Source organism: Neopsephotus bourkii, unplaced genomic scaffold, assembly GCF_033783945.1.
Source record: "Neopsephotus bourkii isolate Nb327-2 ecotype Australia unplaced genomic scaffold, CSIRO-AGI_Nbou_v1 NB_196, whole genome shotgun sequence".
Classification (NCBI taxonomy): domain Eukaryota; kingdom Metazoa; phylum Chordata; class Aves; order Psittaciformes; family Psittacidae; genus Neopsephotus; species Neopsephotus bourkii.
The window spans coordinates 12,707,851-12,735,583 of NW_026900709.1; the positions used below are offsets into that span (position 1 = coordinate 12,707,851).

The window sequence follows — 27,733 nt, forward strand, 5'->3', positions numbered from 1 at the left end:
AGTCTTAGAATGTTGGCTAGAACACTGCTTGAACTCCTGTCTCCACAGAAGCTAGTGGAAGAACAACTGTAGCAAAGTATATATACTGTTCTGCATGTATGTATGCATATATTTGCATACACTCACACACAGACACTCAGTAGGCACTTCCTTTTCAGAAAAACATGCAGTCTGCAGAATTATGCCGTTTCTAAGCTATTTATGTAGTATCTGTCAGGCAGGAGGATATGCATTAAAGAAAAACTTCAGGCTTCCAGGATTTCTACAGTTGCTTATGCACTTGGAGGTGATTTATTAGGCCGTTATTAGATGCGTAATTTAATAGTCCAAAATAAAAGACAATTTGATATTTGGCAAAATGAGTATGTTTAACATGTTAACTATCTATGTATATAGATAGCTTTTTCAAGATATTAAAGTTAATCCATGAATTTTGGATCATGACAAACTGTAGGCTCAAATACTAGCTTTCAGATATTTTAAATTACATATCGCCTGGGGCAAAACTTGTCATTTTATATACACCTCTATGGTGTGTAGCCTATTACAAGATTTTTACTTACACATCATGAGAGGCTGTTTTGGGCTTCAGAATGTATGTTTATCTCCTACAAAGTAGCTAGCTTCAGCTGGCCATATATGCCACACGTGTGGTTGTGTATGTATGTACGTGCACTGCTGTGTGTTAATTCTTTCTTTCTAAAAGATGTTAAAAGTAGATAGGCAGTTCCTTCCTTTAGCTACTCTTCACAGGAATGAATCAGTTAAGAAACATCAGGGATGCAAATATTACATGCAATGCAAAGCTCTCCAGTTTTCCTTTCCAAATAACTGTATTATCACAGCAACCCCAGATCAACAAAAAGTGGAAAATTTCTGCTAGCAAAAAACTTGTACAAGCCAAGGGAAATATTTTGCTATAAAGGATTGTGAAAGCTAGTCATATATTGAAAAAAAAACAAAACCAACCAAAACCCCTCAAAAATCCAACCTCAAACCCAACAAAAGCTGGATACATAGAAGATGTGTGAAAGGAAAATAAGTGTAATACTTTGCTAGACAAGGAACTATTGGGATATATGACTTCCCATAACCTTTGTTCTTTTTCTTCATATTTTTATCAATAATTTGGTTACTTGTGAAGTACAGTCATACTTAAGGTGTTTATATCCATGAACTCTGAAGTAACTCAATTTCTTTAATATTTGGAGTGTATAACTAATGTCAGACTTGAATTTGTTGTGTGGTAGAGATATGAGACAGCCACAAATGCAGAGGAATTAAAGTAGTCCTGTGATTGGGTCACAAAAATAAGCCTGGGGAAGAGTGACTGGAAAGCTGCCCAGCAGGAAAGGGACCTGGGGATGCTGGTTGACAGCCAGCTGAACATGAGCCAGCTTGTGCCTAGGTGGACAGGAAGCCCAAAGGCATCCTGGCTTGTATCAGTGTGACCAGCAGCACTGTGGTAGTGACCATCCCCTGTACTCGGTACTGGTGAGGCCACACCTCGAATACTGAGTTCAGTTCAGGGCCTCTCTCTACAAGAGAGACATGGACGTGCTGAAGCTCCAAAGAGGAGCAGTGAAGCTGGTGAAAGGCTTGAAGCATAAATCTTACGAGGAGTGCCTGAGGGAACTGGCCTAGAGAAAAAGAAGCTCAGAGGAAACCTTAATGGCTATCTCCAGCTACCTAAAAGGAGGTTGTAGCAAGGTGGGTGTTGGTGTTTTCTCCCAAGTTACAAAGAATAGAATGAGAGGAAACAGCCTCAAGTTGTGCCAGGGGAGGTTTAGATCAAACACTGGGAAAAATTTGTTCATGGAAAGTGTTGTGGGGCATTGGAACAGGCTGCTCAGGGAAGTGGTTGAGGTCACCATCCCTGGAAGTATTTAAAAGACATGTAGATACATGTAGGGACATGGTTCAGTGATGGAGTTGGCAGTACTAGGTTTGCAGTTAGACTTGATGATTTTAAAGGTCTTTTCCAACCTAAATGATTCTGTGATTCTAGAGTCTGACTTCCAAAAGAAAGATAAATTTTATTGAATTGTGTCCTTCTTAAAGATATCCTAGAATTTGGTAGGTTAGTCAGTATCAGAAATTACCACACTAGGGAATGTTCTAGGAAACTTCTGTTTCTTTTTTGGTGCCTGAATTTTGTATTACAGAATGAGTTTATTGTAATACGTTGGTAGAGTTTTTGTAACTGGAGTTTCATTAAAACTCCACTTGAAGAAGAATCTCAGTACTTGGAAGTCTTAGTTTAAGAAGCAGTACCTGCCTTGCTCTCTGACATTTTCTCTAGTATGCTACAGTACATTTAACTTACACTGTAAGACTTCCTTACTACTATTGACTAACTGTTGCTTTGGTATTGTAAGATGACCATGACACTCCAAAGCGGTATTTATCTCAGAGAGCAGCAGTCTCTGGAATGCAGAACAACTGTAGTTGTTTATTTACTTCACTTCATTGTCCTTCCGTGTCATTCTGAGTTATCCAGAGACCACCTGCCTATATATAGATAGGGTTGCATATTGCATGGGTATCTCAGTTGTCTTTTTCATTGCAAAACTTTCTGATAAAAGTCCATTAAGTCACAAAGAGCAGATAAGCTTGTTTCGTGAGAATATCCATGCTTGTACCATTGAATTGAGTAGCATGAAAAATTAATAACATACTCCAAGCATTTCTAATACATGAGTATTTGTTTTGCGGTGCAGAAATCTGTGTGTTCCAAATACAGAACTAAATACAGCCAAATCAAATGTCAGGAAATACATATGGAACCACAGACTGCAGTGGTTTATCTCTGCTACCCTTTTTGTGTGTCTACCAGAAACTGGACTAGCTCCACAATCCAGGTTTCAACTGAATACTCAGTTGAACCTGGCAGTGGATGAAGTAAGACCTGCTGGTAGACCACTGCTACAGCCTGGCAGAGAAAGAGAAAAATGAGAGAGTCTACTAATCAAGAGCTATATTTGATGAGTTGTCAAATGAAATTATGTCAAAACAAACAGTCTTTTAGCAGAGATAAGGTTATGTTGGTCCTACAAAGCAAAACTGAGTGCCCTAAAACTAATGTGGAACAACCTGATTAACTAGTGACATGTACATAGTTAATTGATATAGCATCATTTCCCCTCTCTAAATTTCTGGTTGTACAGTTGATTGATACAGATGATAATGGTAGTGGAGGAAGGCATTATATGCTTTTACAAACTCGTGTTTACCTTCTAGGTATTTTAGCCAGTATTAAACAACATGCAGTAGTATTCTTGAAACTATTGTAGAATCAAAGAATAGTTAGGGTTGGAAAGGACCTTAAGATCATCAAGTTCCAACCCCCCTGCCATGGGCAGGGACACCTCATTCTAAACCGATCACCCAAGGCCTCGTCCAACCTGGCCTTGAACACTGCCACGGATGGAGCATTCACAACCTCCTTGGGCAACCTATTCCAGTGCCTCACCACCCTAACAGGAAAGAATTTCCTTCTTATATCCAATCTAAACTTCCCCTGTTTAAGTTTGAACCCATTACCCCTTGTCCTATCACTACAGTCCCTAATGAAGAGTCCATCCCCAGCATCCCTATATGCCCCCTTCAGATACTGGAAGGCTGCTATGAGGTCTGCACACAGCTTTCTCTTCTCCAGGCTGAACAGTCCCAACTTTCTCAGCCTATCTTCATATGGGAGGTGCTCCAGTCCCCTGATCATTCTCATGGCCCTCCTCTGGACTTGTTCCAACAGTTCCATGTCCTTTTTATGTTGAGGACACCAGAACTGCACACAATACTCCAAGTGAGGTCTCACAAGAGCAGAATAAAAGGGCAGGATCACCTCCTTCGACCTGCTGGTCACACTCCTTTTGATGCAGCACAGGATACGGTTGGCTTTCTGGGCTGCAAGCGCACACTGAAGCCGGCTCATGTTCATTTTCTCATCAACCAGCACCCCCAAGTCCTTCTCTGCAGGGCTGCTCTGAATCTCTTCTCTGCCCAACCTGTAGCTGTGCCTGGGATTGCTCCGACCCACGTGTAGGACCTTGCACTTGGCATGGTTAAACTTCATGAGGTTGGCATCAGCCCACCTCACAAGCATGTCAAGGTCCCTCTGGATGGCATTCCTTCCCTCCAGCGTATCAACCAAACCACACAGCTTGGTGTCATCGGCAAACTTGCTGAGGGCGCACTCAATCCCACTGTCCATGTCAGTGACAAAGATGTTGAACAAGACCCGTCCCAACACCGATCCCTGAGGGACACCACTCATTACCTGTTTCCAGGTGGACATTGAGCCATTGACCACAACTCTTTGTGTGCGGCCATCCAGCCAGTTCTTTATCCACCGAGTGGTCCATCCATCAAATTGATGTCTCTCCAATTTAGACACAAGAATGTCGTGTGGGACAGTGTCGAACGCTTTGCACAAATCCAGGTAGACGACATGAACTGCTCTACCGCTGTCCATCAGTTCTGTAGCCCCATCATAGAAGGCCACCACGTTGGTCAGGCAGGATTTCCCCTTAGTGAAGCCATGCTGGCTGTCCCCAAGCACCTTGTTGTTTTTCATGTGCCTTAGCATGCCTTCCAGAAGAATCTGCTCCTATATTTTATTATTAAGCATAGGAGCAATGCACTTTCCATTTTGCAAAAATAGCTGTATAGGACTCAGTTAATAAAGCAGCAACAGTCTGGAAAGCTGGGAAGCTGCCAGCAAGACTTCTGTTTTTCTGCTTGAAATCCAGTTTGCACATATATTTTAGAGTTTTGACTTCTTTTTTTTTTTTCATGTTTTATAGGAAAGTACTATGTTTCCAGGTATTTTCCACTCGTGTGGTATATATATAGTTGCATATGCTGTTTCCTTTTTATTGGCACTTTCTCCTTTCTCACTGACTTGTGCTCCAAGTGTAGAATAGAACTGCGACAAAGAGGTGCTGTCAGCTGCTGGTAGTTTTGACTCAGTCCTGCACTGAACTGTATGAATACATGAAATGGCCAAAAGACTGACCTGATATCCTGTTACAAAAGTCAGTTTTATTCCAAATTCTAACAAAACTAAAAAAACACTTTATTTTTCAGCTGAAATGATGAAAATTTCTGTGAGCCCCTATATCTCAAAGAAGTCTTAAACCCACCTTTGTCATATGTAGGGTAATTTTATATTGTATTTTGCAGGAATAAATGTGAACTTGCTCTGCCTCTGCACTGGGCATGCTGGCCTGTGTTGGAACATACCAAATCTGGTGACAGTTTGAGCTACCACTGACAAGCTCAAGCTTAAGCTATTAAAGGTTTTAGGTTGGTTATAGCCCTGTATAAAGTTATCAGTTTTGTGAGGTGGGATTTTCATTTTGGACAGAAGAATGAACATGTTATTCCTTACAGTCTACCTTTTTGACAGACTCCCTGCTTAGCTTCGTAGAAAAGATAGGGAGTTGTCTTGGTCATAATTATAAATACCTGTATAGAAGAAAGCCAGCTGGTAGTAGATGATCCTTTAGTTATCAGGTAAAGCCATAAAACCCAGTGATCAAAGTAGAAGGTAGATACAATTAAAATTTATTAGGTACTTCAAAAAGGTTGTATTTATTACCATTTGAAACAGTATATCTAGGGTAGGAGAAACATTCTATCATCTAAATTTTTTAATTGCCTTTTTTTCAGTATGCTGAGGCATGATTTCCAAACTGATACGGGAATTATTGTGATTTGTAGGAATTTAAAATAGTTCACAGGAGCTGGACTTCACACTCTCTGAACTTCCTGTTAAGACCTCTTGCCCTGAATTATCGTTAGAATTTTCATTAGCTAACCATGGAAAACAGAGATGGGAGAAATAAGGTACTTGTTGTTCCCATAATGCTCTTCTCCAGATGAAAGAGAAATTGAAGTCAAATGTGACATAGGAGGAGGTAGAAAACCATAAATAGTAAGTTTTGAAACAGAGTCACTTCATCCTAAAAGGGGGATGTGTGTGTGTGTGTAAAACCCCAAACCAAGTCTCAATTTACCATGTTTTGAAAAGAAATAATGGTTTTGGAAGACACATCAATGCTAATGAGTATGCCATAACCCTTGTGGTAATTTTGTAGCTATGTAGCAGGTTATTAGGTTTCTCTTCAAAACAATCCTGTGTTCAGAGGAGTTGTGGTAGAATGGAAGGTTCACTAAGACTTTCAATAGTAGCAATTGCTCAGCTGAAATTCTAAACTCCAGGAAGCCTGTCTATATACCCCAAATTCAAGGCTTTGCTAAAATTTCCATTCAAGAAACACTGATACTGAACGTAATCTTTAGCATATGCAAAAATACTAAGCGATTATTATCAGTGGCCCTAAGATGACACTTTCCTTTTCAAGAAATGCGCTGTGAAACTGTTACAGGTGATAACTGAATATCTCAAATATGCTGTTTCGTAGCAGCAACACTAGTACTGCAACAGGCACAATTTAACTGAATGATCAGTTATCCTTATCTAACTAAATTTCATTACATAATCTTAACTACGCAATCAACAAGACATACAAGCATAAAATCAGCCATTCTAGTTAAATGATTTGATTTTTATGTCAAGATAAACTGTTGTCCATGCAAGTAACTGAAGGAAAAAGCAATGATGGGAATTCTTACCCATTTTTCTATTATATATATCTAGTGCAGGAACTCCAGAATATTTAACTTGGTAATAGGATACTATCTTTCAATTAATAATTTTAAACTTTTAGACTAAGAAGATAATATTTCTCATTTGTTTAATTACTAATGATGGGATTAAATTTTATTTATTCATGTTTATGACATAATTAGAAAAAATACTAAAATTTTGTTAAACGATTTGTTAATAATTCCATTTGAAAACCTGTATCCTCTTAGTGCTCAACAGCCTCCAACTGCCTTCTGCCATCAGTATTTATTGTCTGTTTACTGTAGAGACCTGCTTTGCTTGTGAAGTTCCCTGCATTGTGATGCAAACATATTTCAGTATCTCAAAATACTGCATTTTCCATAGGCACTGTAGGTTAACAAAAGACAACAGTCTAAAACCTGGCTGTAAATGATTTCATGTTACACAAGTCTGCCTTACAAGCAAAAATCTTGCCTCCTCTTTTAGCATTCAGAGCATGAGATGCAAAATCAAAGAATGTGCAGAAGACTATACAGACAATGAATTGCTAAAATAACTGTAATGATGCACAGTTCTACAGTCACCCTTTTCTCTTTTCTGAAGGACCCTGCATATAAGGCAAATCTCCACCTGGCAAATTCAAATGACAGGTTTTCTTAATTGCACATATGTTACCAGGTGCACTGTGGTCAGCTCTATATAAAACCAGTATATTGCTTCCATTATAGCTGGCCATTTGCATTAAAGCACAGATAGTTTCTTTGGTTATCTGTGTTCCTGGCTTGAGGCCAATAGCCTTCCTGCCTCTTATTATTTGCAACAAAATCTAAAATAGAGACTGAATAAAATAACCAACCAAGAATATAGCTTCAGATAATATTGTCTGGGTGCCCCATTCTCTCTTCCTTTTCTCTCTGTCCCCCCTGGGGGAAAAGCAGTTATCGTCCTTATTCTAAACCCAGTTCATATCCACAGCAATCATGTAAATCTTGGCATCAGTCTTACAGTAGAATAAAAAGTCAAATCAGCAGGAAACTTCCACATAAGAGCAACAGGCAGCCCCAGGAGGGAAAAAGGAACCCAACAAAAACCCCAAAACAAACCTCCCAAAACCCTCTAAAACTCTTCCATTTATTTTCTCTCAAAACTAAAGAGTTCTACTCATTAAAAACACTAAGGTTTTCTTGTAATTTTTAAGATAATATGCCTTCAAAAAATAACAATCACTGTTCAGCAAGCTTGCCAGCCTTTCAAAGCCTTTTATTTTAAAGCTTCTTTCTGAATAAACAAATCTATGAAGAAACTGAAGTTTCTGCTTTTCCTAGTATTTTGCACAAGCTGTCTTCTCTCAAAATGAGCCAGACCTCAAATGATAGATTTAAAGTAATCAAAAGTTGTTGGATGTAGCTGGTGGGATGGATTTTATATATTTTACATACAGACTGACTCTAAAGCCACAAAAATATTTTTAATTGGAAATTCAATATATTAGATTAAAATCCCAAGGTTCTTTATTATTTCAGTCCTACATATTAAAAAATATTACTAGTAATTTCATCAGGACTCAGGAGTATTTTAAATATTTAGACATAGGCAAAGGAAAACTAAGTATGATACAAATAAGTATCATATAAACATGTTAACATAATAAAACTAAAAGTGTGGTTTGTAATATGATCTGAATATGTACATAGTGGACTAGTGTACAGAATGTGTTTGTATTCAATCATTACATTCCAGAAGAGCTTACTTCAGGGTGAGTTAGTCTTTTTAGGCATCAGGAACAAGCTGTCTTACTCATACTAAACTGACTTGCCCTTCCCCAAATGAGGTAAAGGTTACCTGAATTATAAACCAAATAAAAGGTACTCAGAGATACAAAGATTTTGTTTGCTACAGCAGAAATTCAGGGAATAAAAACTTAGGATTAAAATGTCATTAGAAGAACTGGAGAATGGAGCTTGGAATAAGAAAGGTTATTTAGTGAGTGGAGCTGGAAGCACTCTTACTCAAAGATACCTTCTTTTCAAATTGGAGTAATGCTACTGTGAGGGATTTGAACCTCGATTGGTGTGGGAATGGCTGATTGACTGTATCACCTGTGATCTTTCCCTCATTTATGTGAAGATAGGATAGCAGTGCCTAGGTCTTTATGCAAACACATTGAGACAAGTAACTGCTTTTGGTTATACAGTTATAGTCTTGTGGATACGCAATTCCTCCCAGGCTTTTGCGGTGCCATTGTCAGGGTCCCACTACGTGGTAGCAGAGAACAGATCATCCAAATCCATGTGTAAAGGAGTGTCTTCCAATGTAGCCTGAGAGGACAGGTAAGCAAGTCAGATGAGGAAGTACTGCTAGCATATCATGTACAAAGAACTTTCAGTAGTACTGAAACTAGTATGTTCAGTGGAATATATCAGAAAACATGCTTACAAAGTCAGGATCCACAAATAGGGTAAATTCAGAACAGAAGCTGCTAGCATGTATCAGAGGGTAGAACTTCTTGGTTATTTGAAATTGGCACTAATACTCACTTTTTCAGGGTCAAATTTTCTGTGAGATTGCAAGAACAAATGGCAAAAGTACTCGAAGTTCTTGTTTCTTTTGAATTCTCACTACTTTCATATCTTGTATATGAGCTTATCCCTAAACTTTCATGCTCTTGTGTTCTCCTTGTTGCATCTTTTATCCAAGCTGTACTTGCACAGAAGTTACAAACAGAAATTTAACATCTGACATACAGCACAATAAAGAATGATTTACAGCCCTTTTAAAATAATACCAAACTAAATATATAAATTCTGACATGGCTGTGGTTTATATTTACTAACTTTTATATTTTATTTTAAGGCAGATGACTCATCATATTTTATCATCTAAAGCCATGACAGAGTACCGTCTGCCAAAGGCAGTTTGGTGCTTGCCACCTAGTGGATTACTGCTTGTATACAAGAGAAGGATCACCTACAAAAATATTGTAAAATCTCATTGATGACACTACTTATATAATATCCTGCAGACTTGGAGTACCACTAGGTGGAAATTTATTTTGTTGTAATGAAATGCTAGTGGAAATTTAAATCAAAATTGCTCACATTTTCACAACTTTAATCCATTTACTGATAGCTATGTAGCTATTGCTTGACTTGGTGATAGACAAAAGGTGGAATTTGAGACACTAGTCGGAAAACATGGCCATGGATTCAACTGTAAACTCAAGCCCCAAGCTAACATAGGTTGGTCAGTAGTCAACGATGACCATATTTGGCAAACATGAGTGAGCTCATTGAAATTTATATCAGTTGTTTCTACTTATTCTATTAGAGCTAACTGTGGTCCTGTCATTTTTTAGAGTTCTGGTAGGTGTACAGCAGTAACTGGATTTTCTCGACTTGTCCTCCTTTCTTCTGTTAGCATCATCACTTGGAATAGTTGTCAGCCATTTTGTTGACCTGGACTGCCGTCTGTTCCTGGGTAGTAATTTGCCCTTCATTACTGCCCACTAGTCTTACAGAGATAAAATGTATTGCTCCTATTGTAACACAATGAAAAAATCTGTGCATAAGCTGCAAGTGTTCCATCAACTACTCACAAACACCTCTTAGCCACACAAATGCAGCCTTCCTGCCATAGTTTTGTGTCCCCTCTTTCAAGTGTGGATGCAATTGAGATTTTACTGAATTTTGTAATAATAAATGTATTGGAAAAATATGGGCCATTTTACCAGAACTTTCTCCCCAAAATCCAGTCTATAGGAGACAATTAAGAGAAGTTATCAGCAACAGGGAATCTCAGGTTTGAATACAGCAAGTTTTCTACTGTACTTATGATTGTAATGGTTTATTTTACTCTTCCACAATAATGACAATGTTGGAAAGTTTTATCCAGCAGCTGTATGGTATTCAGGAATAATCAGTTTATGCTTTACACTTTTAGAAGAGTAATTAATCTTACTAAGCTGAAGAACATACCTTAATTCTTACTTGTTACAGGTATGTTCCTACAGAGGGTTTTGCCATTTATAGCATTCTTATGATATTACTTATCAATAACCTATTGATGAGTAACTTGGTGTGCAGGTGTTAAATCTGGGTTAGAAGATTCCATGGGGTCAAAACCTTTGCTTTGTGTCCAGTTTGGCGGTTATGTATCAGGGGGTATCTGGATTTTACAGTGCATTATGTCATATATCAGAATTTATTATTTTCCCTCATCTGCTATGGCAGTCTCATGACTACGGATAGTTTATGGGGTTTTTTCATTCTCTAACAACTGCTCTGAGGAATGTCTGTTAGGATAAGAAGGTGAAATCTATGTACTACAGAGTACATAAATTTCATCAGGAAGATCATCAAGAATATTTGCTAGTAAGAAATGTTTAAGAAATTTTGTACAACTATCCTCCTGTTTTCAAAAAGTAACCATAAGAATAATTTGATCTTTTGCCAAATTTAGAAAGTTGTATTTTAGCACTATAATATAAATCACTACTCAGTGATATTATAAGCTTGAAAAATCATTTTTTATTAACATACAAAAAGAATAAGGAAAATAGACACTGTAATTAAACATTTGCTTTCATCTACAAGTAAGTAGTAACAAAACAATAAAATAATTCTTTGGGTTCTTGTGAACAATTAGAAAGAGGAGGGAATTTTTTTGAAATAGAAGAAAAAGAGTTCTGAAATAGAAAATTTTGGCAATATCTCTTAGTCTTTCAGTAAAATATCCATGTAAATAAGTAATCCATATTTACAATATTGTATTTTCAATATCATATGTGATCTTGGTTACATGAAGTAAGAAGTGTACAGCAATTACTGTACATTCAACTTTAAAACCTAATTTGGACCATCATTTCTGTTTCATTAATGTTGGAGGAAACACTGTTCTGCTGCTGTGCACAGAACTGCATGGCAGCATCTAATTACATTTCATTTTTTTTTCAGGCATCTTAAAAAGATAGCACTTTTAATGTCAGGTTTTGTAACTTGGTATGTTTTATGAGGAATCCAAACTTGGAATGTGAGCTCTACAATCATATCCTTGTAAATACACTAATGTAGAAGATTTCCATACATGCAGAAAAATCTTGATAAAAAAGCTAAGGTTATACCTTCCATTTATATCTTTGAAAATACACTTTTTTATTTCCTGTGTGGCTACTATTACCCATAATACATGTAAGGAAAGTTGCATGAAAGGAAAGTTAATGGAAGGTTACTCTGAGAAGCAGCTTGGGAATATGTTTTTTTCCCCTCATGAAAATTGATCTCCAAAGTCCTATGTATTTTTATTTAGCACTTGAACTAACCTCATATGTTGCAAGGATACTTAAAGACCTTCTTAATCAGTTCAGAGCAGAAGCCAAAAATCTATAGCACATTGAGTCTGTTTTAAATTGTACACTCCAAAGCTGAGCAAGGTTTAGGAGCTCACAGATACTGCATCTCATAGGGACCTTCCAAAGACCAAAGCAGCTAGAAACCCACAGTTCATACATAGGAGATACCGCTGATGATGATAATTTCACAGAATGGAATCTTCCAGATCCCACTGAGTTTCTACTATCATGTTTAACCTCATAGTTGAAAACCAAAAATGTACTCTAGCAGAGTATTCCCAAAAGGTTGCCTAGTCTTGATTTTCAGTTAATTTTGCATCATCAGAATAGAGGGATGAAGAAATGCCACCATTCTTTTTCAAGTATCATTACCCTTAAACAGTACATGGAATAAAACGTAAACCAGAAGACATACTGTTTGCTGTAGCTTAACAGCATATAGAACCATTCACCTAAAAGCTGTTGATTTCAATACATCCAAGTCAATGTCATAACAAAAGGAATCACAGATTTTGTGATTTTTTTTTCCCCAATATACTAGACAGTTTCTTCCAGAGCAATTCTTACATAAGTGACTGCCTTCCACGCACTGGGTACTAGGCAAGGATTGAAAGAGCTCATTTTCACAAATGGACGAGACACGGTAACAGGCCAGTACATACCAACTCAGACTGCTGTTGCCTGTGTGTGTAGAGAAAGCTAGCATAGTAAATTACTAGAACAGCTGAGTTCATTTATTCATTTTATCTGTTATACTTCAAAAGTATTAATAGAGCACCTTTCATGAAGACTAAACATGCATCCACCAGCTGTAAGATGCTTACTGATTTAATCAAAAAGCAGGCTTGTTGAGCAAAACTTAACGAGATCAGAAAACAACAGCGCAGTTTAGAGTTCTCCAGAAACTACTGCAAATCCCTCTTCCTACTTAGTGTTCAATATATAAATTTGTAATAGGACGCATAACATTATGCATAACGTAATCAGGTCTTGTCAGCTGAGCATTAACGTAATGTAAAATAAGTGCTCTTGTTTTTAAGAAAGCTGCTATCAGTACTATTTGGATTTTAATCTTGTCCTGGTTTCAACTGTAAGGTGTTTTTTTTTCCTTCCTAGTAGCTGGTGCGGTGCTGTGTTTCAGCTTTAGTCCAAGAACAATGCTGATAACACACCTATGTTTTAGTTGTTGCTAAGTGATCCTTACCCAGATCAAGGACTTTTCAGTCTGACGCTCTGCCAGTGAGGAGGGGTACAAGAAGCTGGAAGGCAGCAGAGACAGGACACTGACACAAACTAGCCAAAGGGGTATTCCGTACTACAGCACATCTTGCCCAGTATGTAAACTGGTGAGAGTTACCCAGAAGGATTGGATCACCACTTGGGTAGGACTGGGTATTGGTCAGCAGGTGATGAGCAATTGTATTGTGCATCACGTTTATTGATTTTTTCCCTATTCCCCTTTAGTTTTATATTCTCTCCCCTTGTTATTTCTCTTATCATTAGTATTATTATTAGTGGTAGTAGGAGTAGTTTTGTATTATTTGTGCTCACACAGTAGTTTAGTATTCCTCCTGTCATACCCGAATTTTACACTAAGGTATTTAAAAGCAGACAGTTTAAATGAAACAATTCACTAAATCTAGGTGGGTCCCAGCCATCCACAAACGTGTCAGTGAAAACACAGAACCCTGAGATGTAGTCCTCAAGTACCAGATGGTACTGCAGAAAAGTTTTCCGAGTAATTCACTATGCTAGCTTTCTATACTGCATTCACCAAATGACTAAATGTTATTACAAATCAAATAACAGATGTTTTTGTTAGAGAAGATCCAAAAGAACTCATGACCAGAATTGTCCTGATACTGAACTGCAAAAATAACGTATTTTCTAAAGTTGAATGTGTTTAAACATTTTAAAAAGCTGAAGTACATAAAAAATTACACAGTTAAAAAAATAGGAAATTATATGCTGTCTGAAACTGTCTAGATTGCAACATGAGCAATGGTAAATTTGGACTTGAAGTGGGCTCTACAGTTTTTACAAGAGATTATAATAGGCTCCTCCTTTTGGGCATGTGCAATCAAAATAATCTACTATAATTATTCTGCTGTAGTAATAAAAAATACAAACACTGTTTATATCTGTGAAAATAATGAATGAATGTAATACAGTAATACTCCGATTACTAGGAAGAGCTATAAAGTGCCAGTAGAGGCTCAAATTGCATTATTTAACTATTTAATTTCAAATTAAAAAGTCATAAGAGTTTGTATAGTTTGCTTGTAGACTAAAGTATGTCTTCATGCCCATAACAGTGATGATTTTGACACCAGTGTGGAGATACAAAAATTGGCTTTTAGTTAACAGGTAGCATTTTAATCAAATCAGCAAAGCTCAGCACTTTCCTATAAGAACCATTTCTCACTTCAAGATCCTTTGTTCTGTGAGACTGCTAGCAGTCTTCTCTGCTTTCTTCTCTGTTCCTAATTTCTAGTCTAGTGCCATAAATCAAGAGAACTGTGCAAATATAGGAAAATGCTGCCATCTGAGATAAAAGGAAGACCTGGTTTAAGTGATACATATTTTTCTAAGTGTGTATCTGTATCTTTTCAAATAAGACAAAACATTTTTATGGTGCCACTCTGCTATGTGATTAATTACCTTAAATCTTAGAAGTTGGTGAAGGGGGTTAATCAACTCAAGAAATCAGGGCTTTCAAAGCATGAAATTACCAGAAAAATTATATGTGAGCAACTAAATTCTGCTGTCGGATATACTTCATGACTCTTATACATAACCTACAAAATAACTCAGAACAAAATTTAGCCTCAATCTTGTTAATATGGAGAACATTTTCCAGTTATGTGATTCTCCCGTTATAGCATTCACACTCGCTTTTTTTAAATGAGGACTGAGCATGAGCCTATATAATATGTTTGAGACTTACTGGAATTTAAATCATATGCAGAAAACTTTACTATCTTTGAGCAAGCTGTACAGCAAATAAAACCCCAACCTATTTATATATCAACATAACTAAATCATAAGGAACAGTGGTGAGGGAGAGGCGGGCTGGCAGTATAACCATACTGTTATTCTGTGTATTGTCTTTACATAGTTGATCGTTGTCCTGCTTCATCAAGTTTGAGGTTTTGTTTTCTGGCTGCTTCACTGTTGATCCTCAGATCAGATTTATCTGCAGTGCCACCATCTGTCATCGTGGATTCTTCTTCTGTGCCTTCAGGAGTCCCTCCAGTAGTCAGCAGAGCTTTAGCATTCTCCTCTGGAGGGCGCTTCCAATAGGGCCTGCTTGCCATCCACAGAATAAATATACCAAATATGACAAGCAAAACACCAAGACAATTGACCAAAGTTGCCTCTGGTGGGGATTCACTGTATGCAGGATTACTGCGCCTTTGGAAGATAAAAAAAAAATAATAAGGTCAGTTGTTTTACAGACAGTCCTGGTCTTGAAACATCAGAAACCTACTAGGTAGGAAGTCTTTTAAAAACAAAACAAAGCAAAAGAAAACAATGGTGCAATATTCAGTGGTTGTTATTGTGTGCAAATGGAATAGAGTTTGCAGTGAATAACCTTGATAAACAAATGGGAAAAAAATACTTACAAGGAAAATATAAGCTTTTCTGTGATTCCCATGAGAGCTGTTGCAATCACCGTTGCAAAGATGGTAAGACCCGAATAAACATGTATTGGCATAACTGCTGTTCGGAGGGAAACTGGAGCAAAAGGGAGCAGAAAGACAGCAAAACCTAAGAAAAGCTAAACACAAAACAGATTCATAGTTAAACCTATACGGGAAACAAGGTGAATTTCTCAAGCAGAATAAAAATCATCATAAAGATTCCATTTTGAGATGTTGTCAGGTACAAATTTGAAAAGAATTGGCATTTTTATTTCTGAATGTCTTTCTGTTCAAAACCAAAGCGGTAATTCTGGATTAGCACCTGGGAAGCAGACATGAAATATTTTATAAATAATCCCAGCTAATATCAGTGTCCAGACTTACTGGTAATGCTAAAACTGCAACCAAACTAAGTACTAGAAACACAAATTTTCAATGTTACTAATTGAGTAATATATTAAAGGTGTGAAGAGCTAGATTTTTGCAGTCTCTTCAAGTCCTGTTCTCTGCTTCTACTGCAGATTTACACATAAATGAAGATCAGAATGCAGCCTCACCTTTTGACTTAAGTGGACTAAATAATTCTACCTTGTTAGAGTGTTAGTTAAAGTACATGTCTTTAGAAAGGCAGCAGTCTCTCAGTGTATCAATCAGTTGGCATTTACAGAGTGAAGATGTGCAAGTGGTGTGAAGTTATTTAGGGGACATGAGCCCTCCCATTAGCACTTATTTTGTGACAGAAGATAACCAACCCATCATGTCACATGGTTGAGTCACAGGCTTATCCATTCATACTGAGGTTGCATCCCTTCTTTATTTTGTTCTGCCATTATTCACCACTGTTGCTAAATTAGAAATAGTGCATAAATTTGCATTTCATCTTACTTTAACTTCCAGTCTCAGTGCTTATTTTTAATTCCCTTGTTAGATTAAACAGCCTGGCATTTTCTCCCTGCGAAGCTTTTTAATACACCATAATCAAGACCTCTCTTAATCTTGTTTAGATTTGCTAAACAGTTGACACTTTTTAAGTCTTTCATTGGATGGCATTTTTTCTAGCTCTCAATTTACTTGTTTAGTTTTTCTTTGCCTTATATATATTTTTTTTTACATTAAAAAAAATATTTATTCCACAGGATTTCATATTCATCTCATTAATGCCATATATGAAGGTTAAGATAATCTCTTATTAGAATTTACCTTTGTTTTCACAGCATCATGAGAATTCATTTTGAGCTTCATGTCATCTTTGAGTACTTCCCAGAGACACTGCTTCCCAAGAGCCAATCTCCAATCTATGTTTCTGCCTTGTTCTTAAATTTATGTCCTTGTGTTTTACTGTATTAACATACATTTGGCTTAAATACAGTAAATTTACACTATCGTTCCTATAGGTATAGAATTATGTGAACACACACCCCCCCCTCCCCATAACTTTTCAGTTTTGAGATTGACATGCCATTTCTGGCAAATGACACAGGTCTTCTCTATTAACAGAGACTTTGAGACTATATTTTAACAAGAGTGCTCAATCAGTTAACAGACAGCAGTCTCTGACTGGAGACTTACATTCCAGTTTGGAGGAAGTAACACCAGAGTTCTGTTGGTGAGACAGGCAAGGCATTAAGTGCCATTGATCATGTTTATAGTAGCAAAAGGAAAGTCAGAGTTAAGTTCTTATTTACAATTCTTTGTTTGAACCATTAGAAAAAATGATGATACCCAGGATAGTGGCAGCACAGATTTCCCTGAAATAACTGTATTACTAACAAGAAAAACATTGTTCCTTCTTATTCATTCATATTCATTCTTATTCATTTTTTCAGCTATAAAGAATATATGTGACAATGCTGCAATATGCTTTCTTTTTTTCTAAGTGTTAAAATCACTATTTCAACACCATTTCCTATACCTGGTAGCCAGAGCAGTGAAGGATAAAAGTCCAGAACCCAAATTCCTTAGCTGGGGATTTTTAATGCTTGATCACCAGATAATTAAGTCTTATTTCTTTTTGGTGTTTTGGCAAAAAAATGAAGAGTCACAATTTGAAGGAACAAAATATGTTTCCATAGTGTAATGATAAAGTATAGGCAATTCAGAACATGTACGTAGAAACATCACATCTGTATGCGTACACTAAATGTCAGGGCATGTCTGTTCCTATTCTATGCCAAATGCAATCCAGATTAGCTCATTTTAGATTACGATGACTCTAATTGTCTGCCACTAGGAGCAGTTAAAAGCATGTACATGAGCATTTAGAAAACTTTTGCTGATTCAGGAAAACTGGCTAGCAGCTCATTCAGATGTCAGATCCTTTCAATCTGCACTGCTCCCTGCTGCACTGTTCTGCTGATAAACAGAAGTCTTGAGGCCAAGAAGTGACTACTTAAAATCATGATAGCTGTAAAAAAGGAAAACCATTTGAGACTTCCTTAGTAAAATCCCTCACTGTATTTATATATGCTGCCAACAAACCAAATAATTTGCTTTCACTTCAGCAGTGTATAGAGCTTACAAACACACTATCCTATAACTAATTAGTGAATAAACTGCCATTATCCAAACAAATAAACAACATATGCTTTAAAATACATTTTTTCTTTGTAGGCAAGGATTCTGTATTTGCACATTTGCTAATTTGCCACATCACAGAATGTAAAATGGGTATCTGAGTAGTTACAGTGTTTTAGTGAGGGCCTATTGTGCCTGAATTACTCAATACCTGTTTATAAATACAGTTAGGTTCTGACCTGGACAGAATAAAATATAACAGCAGTCAGCCCGATCCAGCTGTGCAGACTGTACATGTTAGGAATGTTACCGGCATTGTGGTATTCAAACACGGCTACCATAGAAACAATTGCGAGAATCATAGCTATGGTATTTAATCCAGCATGTATGAACTTCATTAGGACTTTGCTGCACTTCCAGGTCCAGGGCAACCTGTACACAATAATAGCTGAAGAAAGAACAGAAACAAGATTTTTATGCCTCATAGGATAACTTCTCTCAGGTTTTAATAATCATGCATCATTCACCTAGTTCCATTGTAAATTACAGCAAAATCCAACTTTTAATCCTTTAAAAAGTCTGTTAGAAGGCTTTTTCTTCTACACATAGCATAGCATATTCCAAATTGCCTGGTTTCAGCTGTAACACTTACTTTTCTTCCTAGTAGCTGGTGCATTGCTATGTTTTGGCTTTAGTCTGAGAACAATGATGATAACACACCAGTATTTTCAGTTGTTACATAATGCTTACCCTGATCAAGGACTTTTCAGTCTCTCATGCTCTGCCAGTGAGGAGGGGCACATGAAGCCGGGAGGGAGCAGAGACAGAACACCTGACCCAAACTCGTCAAAGGCTATTCCATACCACAGCACGTCATGCCCAGTATGTAAACTGAGGGGAGTTACCTGGGAAGAACTGATTGCTGCTCAGGTCAGGCTGGGCATCAGTCAGCAGGTGGTGAGCAATTGTATTGTGCATCACCTGTGTTTTCTGAGCTTTCATTTCTTCTCTTGTTGTTTTCTTTTATTATCATTATTGTTATTGTTGGTATCCTTTCTATTATCTCTGTATTTTACTTTATCTTAGTTATTAAACTGTTCATATCTCAACCTGTGGGTTTTATGTTCTTTCAGTTCTCCTCCCCATCCTGCCTGGGGAAGCAGCAGGGTGAGCGAACGGCTGTGTGGGGCTGAGTTACTGGCTGGGCTTAAACCACAACACAAATATGCAACTCAATCTTAAATATAGCTTTTAGGGAGATTTCTTCCCAATTAAAAAAAAAAAAAACAACCCAAGTTTAAGTGCATTTCAAAAAAGAACAATAAACAACTCCATGTTGTCTTTTCCTCATTCGTTAAATTGATCTAAGAGGGATTCTGCATAGGATTTTGATTTTTTTGCTACTAGTCAAATTGGAGGAATAGGGCCTAATTCTTACATCCAGAAGCCTACCTACTGAGAAAGTATGTAAGATTATTTTTTTTTAATAGTTGTTCTCTTGGATAATGCTAATCTCTAATGGGGTAGATATTTATATAACTATCTATTACGTTGATATATTTACTGCATTGAGACACGGTGAGGCACTGGAAAAAGTTGCCCAAAGAAGTTGTGAATGCTCCATCCCTGGCAGTGTTCAAGGCCAGGCTGGACAGAGCCTTGGGTGACATGGTTTAGTGTGAGGTGTCCCTGTCCATGGCAGGGGGGCTGGAACTAGATGATCTTAAGGTCCTCTCCAACCCTAACTATTCTATGATTGTGTGATTCTGTGACATTAATAGGACTATTTGAAATGGGAAAACACTACTCAGCATAAGGGAATCATAATCTATCTCTTAAAAGACAAAAGGATTTGGCAGCTGCAACTCTTCTACCACTGTTAGATGAATGCAAGGAGGTTTTGCCTGTATTTGTGTTAGTGACTCCAGCAAACAGTGTTTTGGCCACTCTGAACAAACCAACAATTTCTAGTGATCTAACTCCAAACAGTCCATAAGAGTAACTTGGCCTAGAGCTGCTTCTTGCCAAATTCTTTCCTCTAGGTCCCCTGCAACAACTGCCCCCTGCCTGTTGTATGACCCAGGTGCTTTCCACAGGAGATACACAGAGACCAGTTACATCACTGAAGCCCCAGGCAGTAATTCTGGATGCATGACAGCACATAAGTATATCCAGATAACGGGACAAATATTTATGAGGACACCTGATTATGTGACCAATAAAGGCTGATGCCTACATCCATAATGTTTTGCCTCAGCAAAAATGAAGTCTGATCTCCATTCATCTGATTCATCACGTCCTCATTTAAGGTTTCTAGTTATGAAATTACATTCAAATCTTTATATGTAATTAGCTATACTAAAAGAATAGGAACATATGCAGAGTTTTAAACAAGTTCCTGTTCCAAACATTAAGAAATAGATGTGCACCAGAAGAAAAAACAGAAGTATGACCTGATAAATGCAAAGATTAAGAATTTACTCAAGAGATTCTCGTGTACCTGACTCATTACTTCTCCGTAACAGATAACCTATGCAGAAAGCATAGGTTATGGTAAATAAATGGAATATTTGTGCTGTACTTTGTGCTGAGTAGTAAGAAATGGCAAATTAATTTCAAAGTTCTGTTTACACTTTTTTTTTTTAACTTGGCTGCATGCCAGGAAACACAGTACTGCACTAGATGAGTCACAAAGAAAACACTGTTCACGAGTGACATTTCCAGACTATGATCAGATTTTAAATCAATGTATACTTTGGTATGAAGGTGTTCCTTAGAATACTTAAATATATACAGCACTTAGGTAGGTTTTGGCTTTCTACTTTGAAAAAAGTAGCAGTAATAAATCCTACAAAATCAAGAAGATAGAAGCCTTGTTTTTAAGACAGTTTGACAACATCAATCTATATGACACAGGTATGATTCAGCACAGCAAGCTTATGATCACCTCCAACAGTTGCCCAAAAGTTCTGTGGTAGTCTTATGTTAATATTGAAATGATTGCTTGCATCAGGCTATTATTAATTAACTTAGTTCTAATGATTATGATTTTTAATTTTGTAAAGCAGGTATGCCAAAATATCCCAAACATCCCATGAGGATATTCCTAATAAATCCTCCTTGCTCCATGGCCCACAGTATTGCCAGTAATTTATTCCAAGTGCAGGAGGGTAGTGTACTCTAAATGGCTTGAGGTAAACTTGATGTGCGTAGGTCCTGGTCTCAGTTTTCAGTCTTTGATTTCAGAGGGCCTAGTCCAGGTTAGAATTTCTGGATAACATTTTTCTTTGGTGCATAACGTGCTGTCATCTAATTGATTAAACTTTCAAAATCACTGTAATACTCCCTAGTCACTCAGTCTCAGATTTCTGTCTGGGCCATGAATTGTCTGGGCTGTTTCCCATAAGCAATATGATAGAAAAGCAAGGAATACAGTCTGATAGTTTGGACACTTGTTAACAATACCATGCATTAGCATGTTACATGCCACAACCCAGGACATAGGCACAATAGTGCAAATTGGTTTAATCCTCCTTCCATGAGGGCTATGTGTGATGTTACATATTGCAACTTGAGCAGATCTGACTTTATCACTGTGAAAAGACACAGTCCTATTTCCTCACCACTACTCTGTTCCCTTACTTCTATACTAACTGGTACTTTTCTGACCAGCGGGAGGTAGCAAGACAATCTGGGGAGCAAAGCAGGGAGGAGGAGGAAGATTTTGCTTTCAGTGGTGGAAACTCTTAAGAACTGACTCAATTTGTAATTTGATCTCAGGATTAAGCTAGCCTGGGTTAAAAGCACATAAACAGTTAACAGCATTTTTAGTGGTGGCAGTCTATGCACCCATAGATGCAGCTTTTTCACTCAGATCTCATTCCTGTTTTGAGCTCTGATTTTAAAGCATGTCACATAGGGCTGAGTGATCTTACAATACCTTGTATGTGGCATGTGACATCTGTTCTTTGCCAAATGTACAAAGTAAAATTCTAGAGTTAGCTCTCTAGTACTTCTGACTGGCACATGCTTTGCATGCTGTAGGAGAGATGTCATGGATTGCTCATGAGATGCCTTCCCCTTTAGGAGGCACACAGCGTGGTTCTGTGAGTGCACTGGGGTGCCAGAAAGGAATGTTCCTCTTCACTCCTCCCATTTCCTCTCTTGCTCCATCTTGGCTGATCCCGTTGCTTACCTTTGGCATGTTCTGAATGCCCAGTAGATTTTTTTGGAACCACTTTAACACCAGAATCAACAAGTGCCCATTTATGATTTCAAACAACTCAAACTAAGCTCATCGAGAGAGCTGCCTCTTCACAAGCTGCCTGTGACGAGATCCTTACAGCTCAGAAGTAATTTGCCTTTCCAGTTCATGAGAACTCTGCAGTCCATTGGCTATTAGAAACTCCAGCAATTAGCTACTTTTCCTTTGAACAGACTGGGGGATTTTATGTTTGAAGCAGAGATTTGTCAGATAACTCAGAGGAAGCAGTATCTTTTGGTGTGATTTCATGATGAAAGACTATGCTTACTTTAAAATTGATTTGCAGTCTTTCTTCTTGCTCTTCCACATTGCCCACCATTTCGCTTCTGCCATCTACGGCCCTTCAGAGACCTTTAGTGCAGGCAATCCGACTTTCTATTCCAGCAAAAATATGTACTTGGGGTGGCCGGGTGGGTGTTAGTTTTCTGCTACTTGAGTTAATTTAGTTCATGGCCTTCAAAAAGGCCAGAAAAAGGCTAGAGCTGGCTCAAACCAACCAGTACAAAATACTCCTTTGGAGCGTGCCCTGTGTCTACAATCACTGTTCAACATTTCCACATGTGAAATAAGACAGGATTCCTTATTTATTTATTTAATCCATTCTATCACACTACTATTCCTTCAAGCCCTTCTTAAAACTCTGTTTTCCCTCATGTTATTTCCCTATCTTTTTCTTTAAAAAAATATGTACTGATACACACAGAGGCTTCTATTGCCTCTGTTTTCCCCACTTTAAGTGTAGAAAATCATCTGAAGAATTACTGTGCACTGCCAGTGTTTTGTCAGGTATCCTATACCCAAAACTAAATGATCCACCTGATCCATAAGTAATAGGTATTAACATGTCTACAGCTTTTTCACTTGATTGACAAATACATGCAACACTTTTATCAGGGGACATCTACTTCCCAATATGCTATTATTATAGTCATGCTTTCTACCCCCTACAGACCAACATACAACATTTCTATCCTATGTATAAACTAATGAACTCAAGAAACATTTGATTTGGTTATTTTTTCAAATCCCCTCCACAAATTTAACCAAGATATTTGTTAACTTATTCCTTTCCACTTCTAACTACTGAAAGACTTATTTTTCTTGTGTGTGTGCGCAGAGTAAAAGTAAACTTCCATTTACTTTACATCCTTACCTACACAAGACTTGAGTCAACATCCTTACACTGTGACACTGGGAAAAAACAAGTTTTAGGGCAATAAAAAACAATGTGTAGGAAAAAGCTTCAGAAAACCTCTCCCTATTTTCTTCAAAAAGTCTATGCTTATATAAAGACCAGCAGTTTGATCATAGTAAGTAGTATAGATCTTAGTGAAGTCACCAGGTGTTTCTCACTGCTTATTTATAGCCTGAAATTACACTTCCTATTGAGCAATATTGTGTAAAACAACTTCAAATTACTGTTTATTGCTCAATAATAATTTGTAACTTGAAGCCACAAAGCTGAGAACACACTCCACTGCCATTGAAAAAAGTGGAATGTGCAGTGTGTGTTCAAATCACAACATTCCCTTCATAGCCAGAACTAGACAGCCACCCGCTCCTCCTGCATCTTCCAGCCTCTGACTGGCTGGGCTCTTGCTGAAGAGCAAGCGAGCACACATGTGATGCAAACAGCATGTTCCACTGGAATGAATGTCTGGATGTGCTGGCCAAGTTTTCTGGCTGGATGGATGCAGGGTATCTTTCAGCAGTGAAAGGCATATAAATAAGGTTATTAAAACTGAAATTTTAAGTTTGTCTAGACAAAATTCGAGTTTCTCTTCTATTTCAAATGCTTACGTTGATACTGTAAGTCTCCAGCGATTTACAGTTGAAGAACAGTAAAATCTTCCCCATCGTCTCACCCCAGAAGACAGTGGTAAAACTGTGGGAGAATTTCCACTGCTCTGCAGAATTTTTTGCCCTTCTTGGAGACGTTCCTAATGTTTCACTTAGTTCTCTTCGTGTTGAAACTACAAAAACTTTGTCACTGAGTTTATGAAAAATTACTGCCGGAAGCTGTTTTCTCTGTCAAATTTCCCCATTAGTTTTAATACCATTAGCATAAGTTGACAAGAATTTTTTAGATACAGTCCAATGCCCTTATTTTTGCAGTATTTAGCTCTAGTTTAAATATATTCACAAGCAGTTAGCTAAGCACCTCTGTGGTCCTCTATCATTCATTATCTGCTTTTTAACTTTACTGAGCATTGTATTTTTCTTTCCAAAGTTTCCAGTTTTTCCACTGCAGTGTGTCTAATTTAGTTGCTTTCTTGGAATTAGCCAATGTCGCTAACTACAAAGACAGTTCAAACTCCAGTATTCCTCTTGGCCTCGAGGACCAACCCTTACACTTAGGACCTAGCATACTGTTCGTGTTGTTAAGTGTAATGGGAAACATTTCAGTTAGTACAAGGCTGAACTCTATGTAATTGAAAGTTTATACACTCTATGAAAAAAAAACCAAACCCAAACCAAAACCCCGCTGCATCATAATCACTGTATGTTACTTAGGCAAAATAATAAGAATGGATTTAAAACGTATATTTTCCAAAATGATTTCTATTACGTCTGGGCTGATGAATTGCTTTTTAACGATGCTTACGCTTTCTCTGGCACAAACCCCGTTCCTGGATCTAGCTTCAGTGGTACTGAACTTTCCTTTCTCCTCTTGGGATACGGGAGAGAGCCAAAAGCAAGGGAGCCAAAAGCAAGAAACTTTCCTAGAGCAGCATTTCTGACATTGCGATTCTCAACTTGCATAAATTGAGGCTGACTAGGAAAACACAGCTCGCAAGCGTTACTCCAAGTGCAAGGCAATGCCAGGCCAGGGTAAACAAGTGCTTGCAGAAAAAAAACATAGCAGTTTTGGCTTATTACAAGGAACTCTTTGTCCCTTCTCGGGGAGCGCTGACTTCCCTAAACCGCTCCGGCCCGTTCACCGCGGAGCGGCGCTCCCGCTGTCACCGGCCCCGGGCCACCCCGGCGGCTGCGCCGCTTCCCGCCGTGCGGCAGCCCCGGCCCCACGCAGCCCCGGCTCCCCAGCGGCTCCACGCCGCTCCACTCCGCCCCGGCCCGGCCCCCTCCGTGCCAGCCCGGGGCCCTTGGCGCACCGATGCCCTGGATGAAGACGAAGCCCGTGATGATGAGGACGGGGTGCCAGTTGAACTCCCTCACGCTGCCGTCCCAGCTCAGCCCTTCGCGGTAGTGGAAGACCCAAACTAGGGAGAAGATGACGGACACGAAGCCGACCAGCAGAGCCGAGATCAGTAACGCCAAGAACCGCCCGTAGTCCTCCATCTTCCGAGCCCCGTACACGGCAGCGAGCTCCTCGAAGGAGGGGCCGGCCGAGCGGCCGGGCGGGGTCGGGTGCGGGCCCGGGCCGGTGGAGCTGCGGGCGGTGCCGCCCCGAGACACGGTGCCCGCCCGGAGGGGCGGGAGCAGAGCAGGGTGGGAGCAGAGCAGGGCGGCATTCCGAGCCCCTCCGCTCGGCCAGGCGTTGCGACAGCGACCTTCCGCGGTCCCGGCACACCTTTTTCACGAGGAGGGTCTTGCTCGGGTTTTCGGGGGTTGGGTTCTTTTCTTAAGCAGTTTTAATAGACTTACAGAGAGTTTCTCTCCGTCGCTTTCAGAACTCCGCTTTAGAAAAGGCGTTTCAGTGTCAGCCCGTCCCAGGCCAGGGCGCCAGCCCCGCAGCTCTCCCTGCCATAAAGATAAGCCATCACAGCCGTATGCACTAAGGGATAAAGCAGGAACGTTGCTGTGATAAAGAGCAGACAGAGCACACAGAGCACACAGAAAATGCAGAGCAGGAGCATGCTTAAAGACACTGACAGCCTGCAGTTGGAGCATGCATTCCATCATGACCATCCCCTTTACTTCCATATGGATTCACTGAGTGCTGTAAATGTAAACCAGATACTAACCAGTTTCATATACGGGCTCTGGCCTAAGCATGCAGGAGTATTTGGGCACTGTTCTGTTAAATAACATCAAACATATCAAATGTCCACTAGCTAAGAAAGAGAGAGCACAAAAATTAAGATAATTCCAACAGCGTGGAAAGGCTCAGAGCAGGGACGTGAGAGAGAAGTAGAAGAAACCAAAACAGAATTGCAAATGAGACAACAGGCAACACTTGCCAAAAATACAGCTTCATAGATTGGACCAGTTTTATCAAATTATGTATTCAGTTGCTTTTTCCTTTGCTGCAGAACATTCAGCTGGTTCGGAAGCCTGTCAAATATAGTAGGAGGATATGCACAAACATGTATGCAGTGCTACTTTGCTGGTATTTGATTAGCTTACTTTTGAAATATATATAGTGTCGAAATACATATGAATTAGAAATTCATTAACTGTTTGAGAGAAAAAGAATACTGTTCACTCTGGCTAGTCTTTGATCTGTCTGATGTCTCATGCTCAAATTGAGACTTAGAAAATGAAACAGTTTTATGGAACTTAAAATAGTTTCAGTAGAGTATCTGCCAATTCAAACCCAATACTTACTAAAGTGTTGGAAACATCTACATAGAGACATGAAGACCAGGCCAGATTGGAGTGGGGTGCAAATGTATTTCTTCATTATTCTCTCTAGTATCCTAAAAATAGTTGGGCTCTGACATTTCAAGGAAAAACTTGACTTGAGCATCACTTTACTGATATTTAGCTTTAGATTGCATGAATTTGGTGTTACCTGCTCTCAGGATTTAAGTGGCTGCTCATTCTAGTTACAATGGTGACTAGACCACTGATATTAAGTTTCACAAGTCACAGCATCTAAGAGAAGTAAACACCTAAGCCCTGAATCTTCTCATGAACATACTCATGCATGAACCTCCAAGGATGCCAGACTGTCATGAGTGAAGCAAGAAGGTCGTCTCAGTGTTATGCTCATAAAATTTTACCAAGTTTTCTGTGGACTGCTTTAATTAAGTGATTCTTTCTATAATTAACTTGCAAACCAGTGTATAATAAAACCACAAATCTGCCTGATTACGCACAACAAATGTCTTAGGCTTAAACAGCACAATTCTTAGACATGATCAGTTTTGGGATATTTTTAGCTGTTAAAAATATCTTTTTCTTTACTTCTCTGGAATCCTTTTCTCATTGTCCTTTAAACAATCAAATAATTTCTGTTGTATATTCAAAAATTCAATGTTTAGTTAAAAAGCATCGTAAAACCGTCAGATTTATGTTGGTTTTACAGATCATAAAGCACCAGTTTCTTAGTGCTTCTCAGTTCCATACAGGGAAGCACAAAATTATTACATGTAATTCTAGAAGAACGATTCATAGTACCCAAAATGTGTTCATTCTTTCCAGGC

At 38.5% G+C, this 27,733-nt stretch overlaps 1 protein-coding gene across 1 annotated transcript; it reads right to left on the reverse strand.

The window, feature by feature from the left end:
- Window positions 1–13,931: 13,931 nt before the first annotated feature.
- LOC133226634 (plasma membrane ascorbate-dependent reductase CYBRD1) lies at window positions 13,932–25,847 on the reverse strand. Its single transcript, XM_061380386.1, has 4 exons — window positions 25,517–25,847; window positions 18,379–18,587; window positions 15,608–15,762; window positions 13,932–15,395 (listed from the first exon to the last, which is right to left on the reverse strand). The coding sequence occupies exons 1-4, from the start codon at window positions 25,701–25,703 to the stop codon at window positions 15,092–15,094; spliced, it is 855 nt and encodes a 284-aa protein (XP_061236370.1). The 5' UTR covers window positions 25,704–25,847; the 3' UTR covers window positions 13,932–15,091.
- Window positions 25,848–27,733: the final 1,886 nt, after the last annotated feature.

Bases quoted from the DNA above. Each gene is read 5' to 3' on its own strand.
- LOC133226634 (XM_061380386.1), bottom strand. From the start codon at position 25,703: ATGGAGGACTACGGGCGGTTCTTGGCGTTACTGATCTCGGCTCTGCTG. The intron at 18,588-25,516 runs GTGCGCCAAGGG...TTCTTTCTTCAG, and splicing joins CGTCTTCATCCAGGGCATCG to CTATTATTGTGTACAGGTTG. The intron at 15,763-18,378 runs GTCAGAACCTAA...TTTTGTGTTTAG, and splicing joins TTATATTTTATTCTGTCCAG to CTTTTCTTAGGTTTTGCTGT.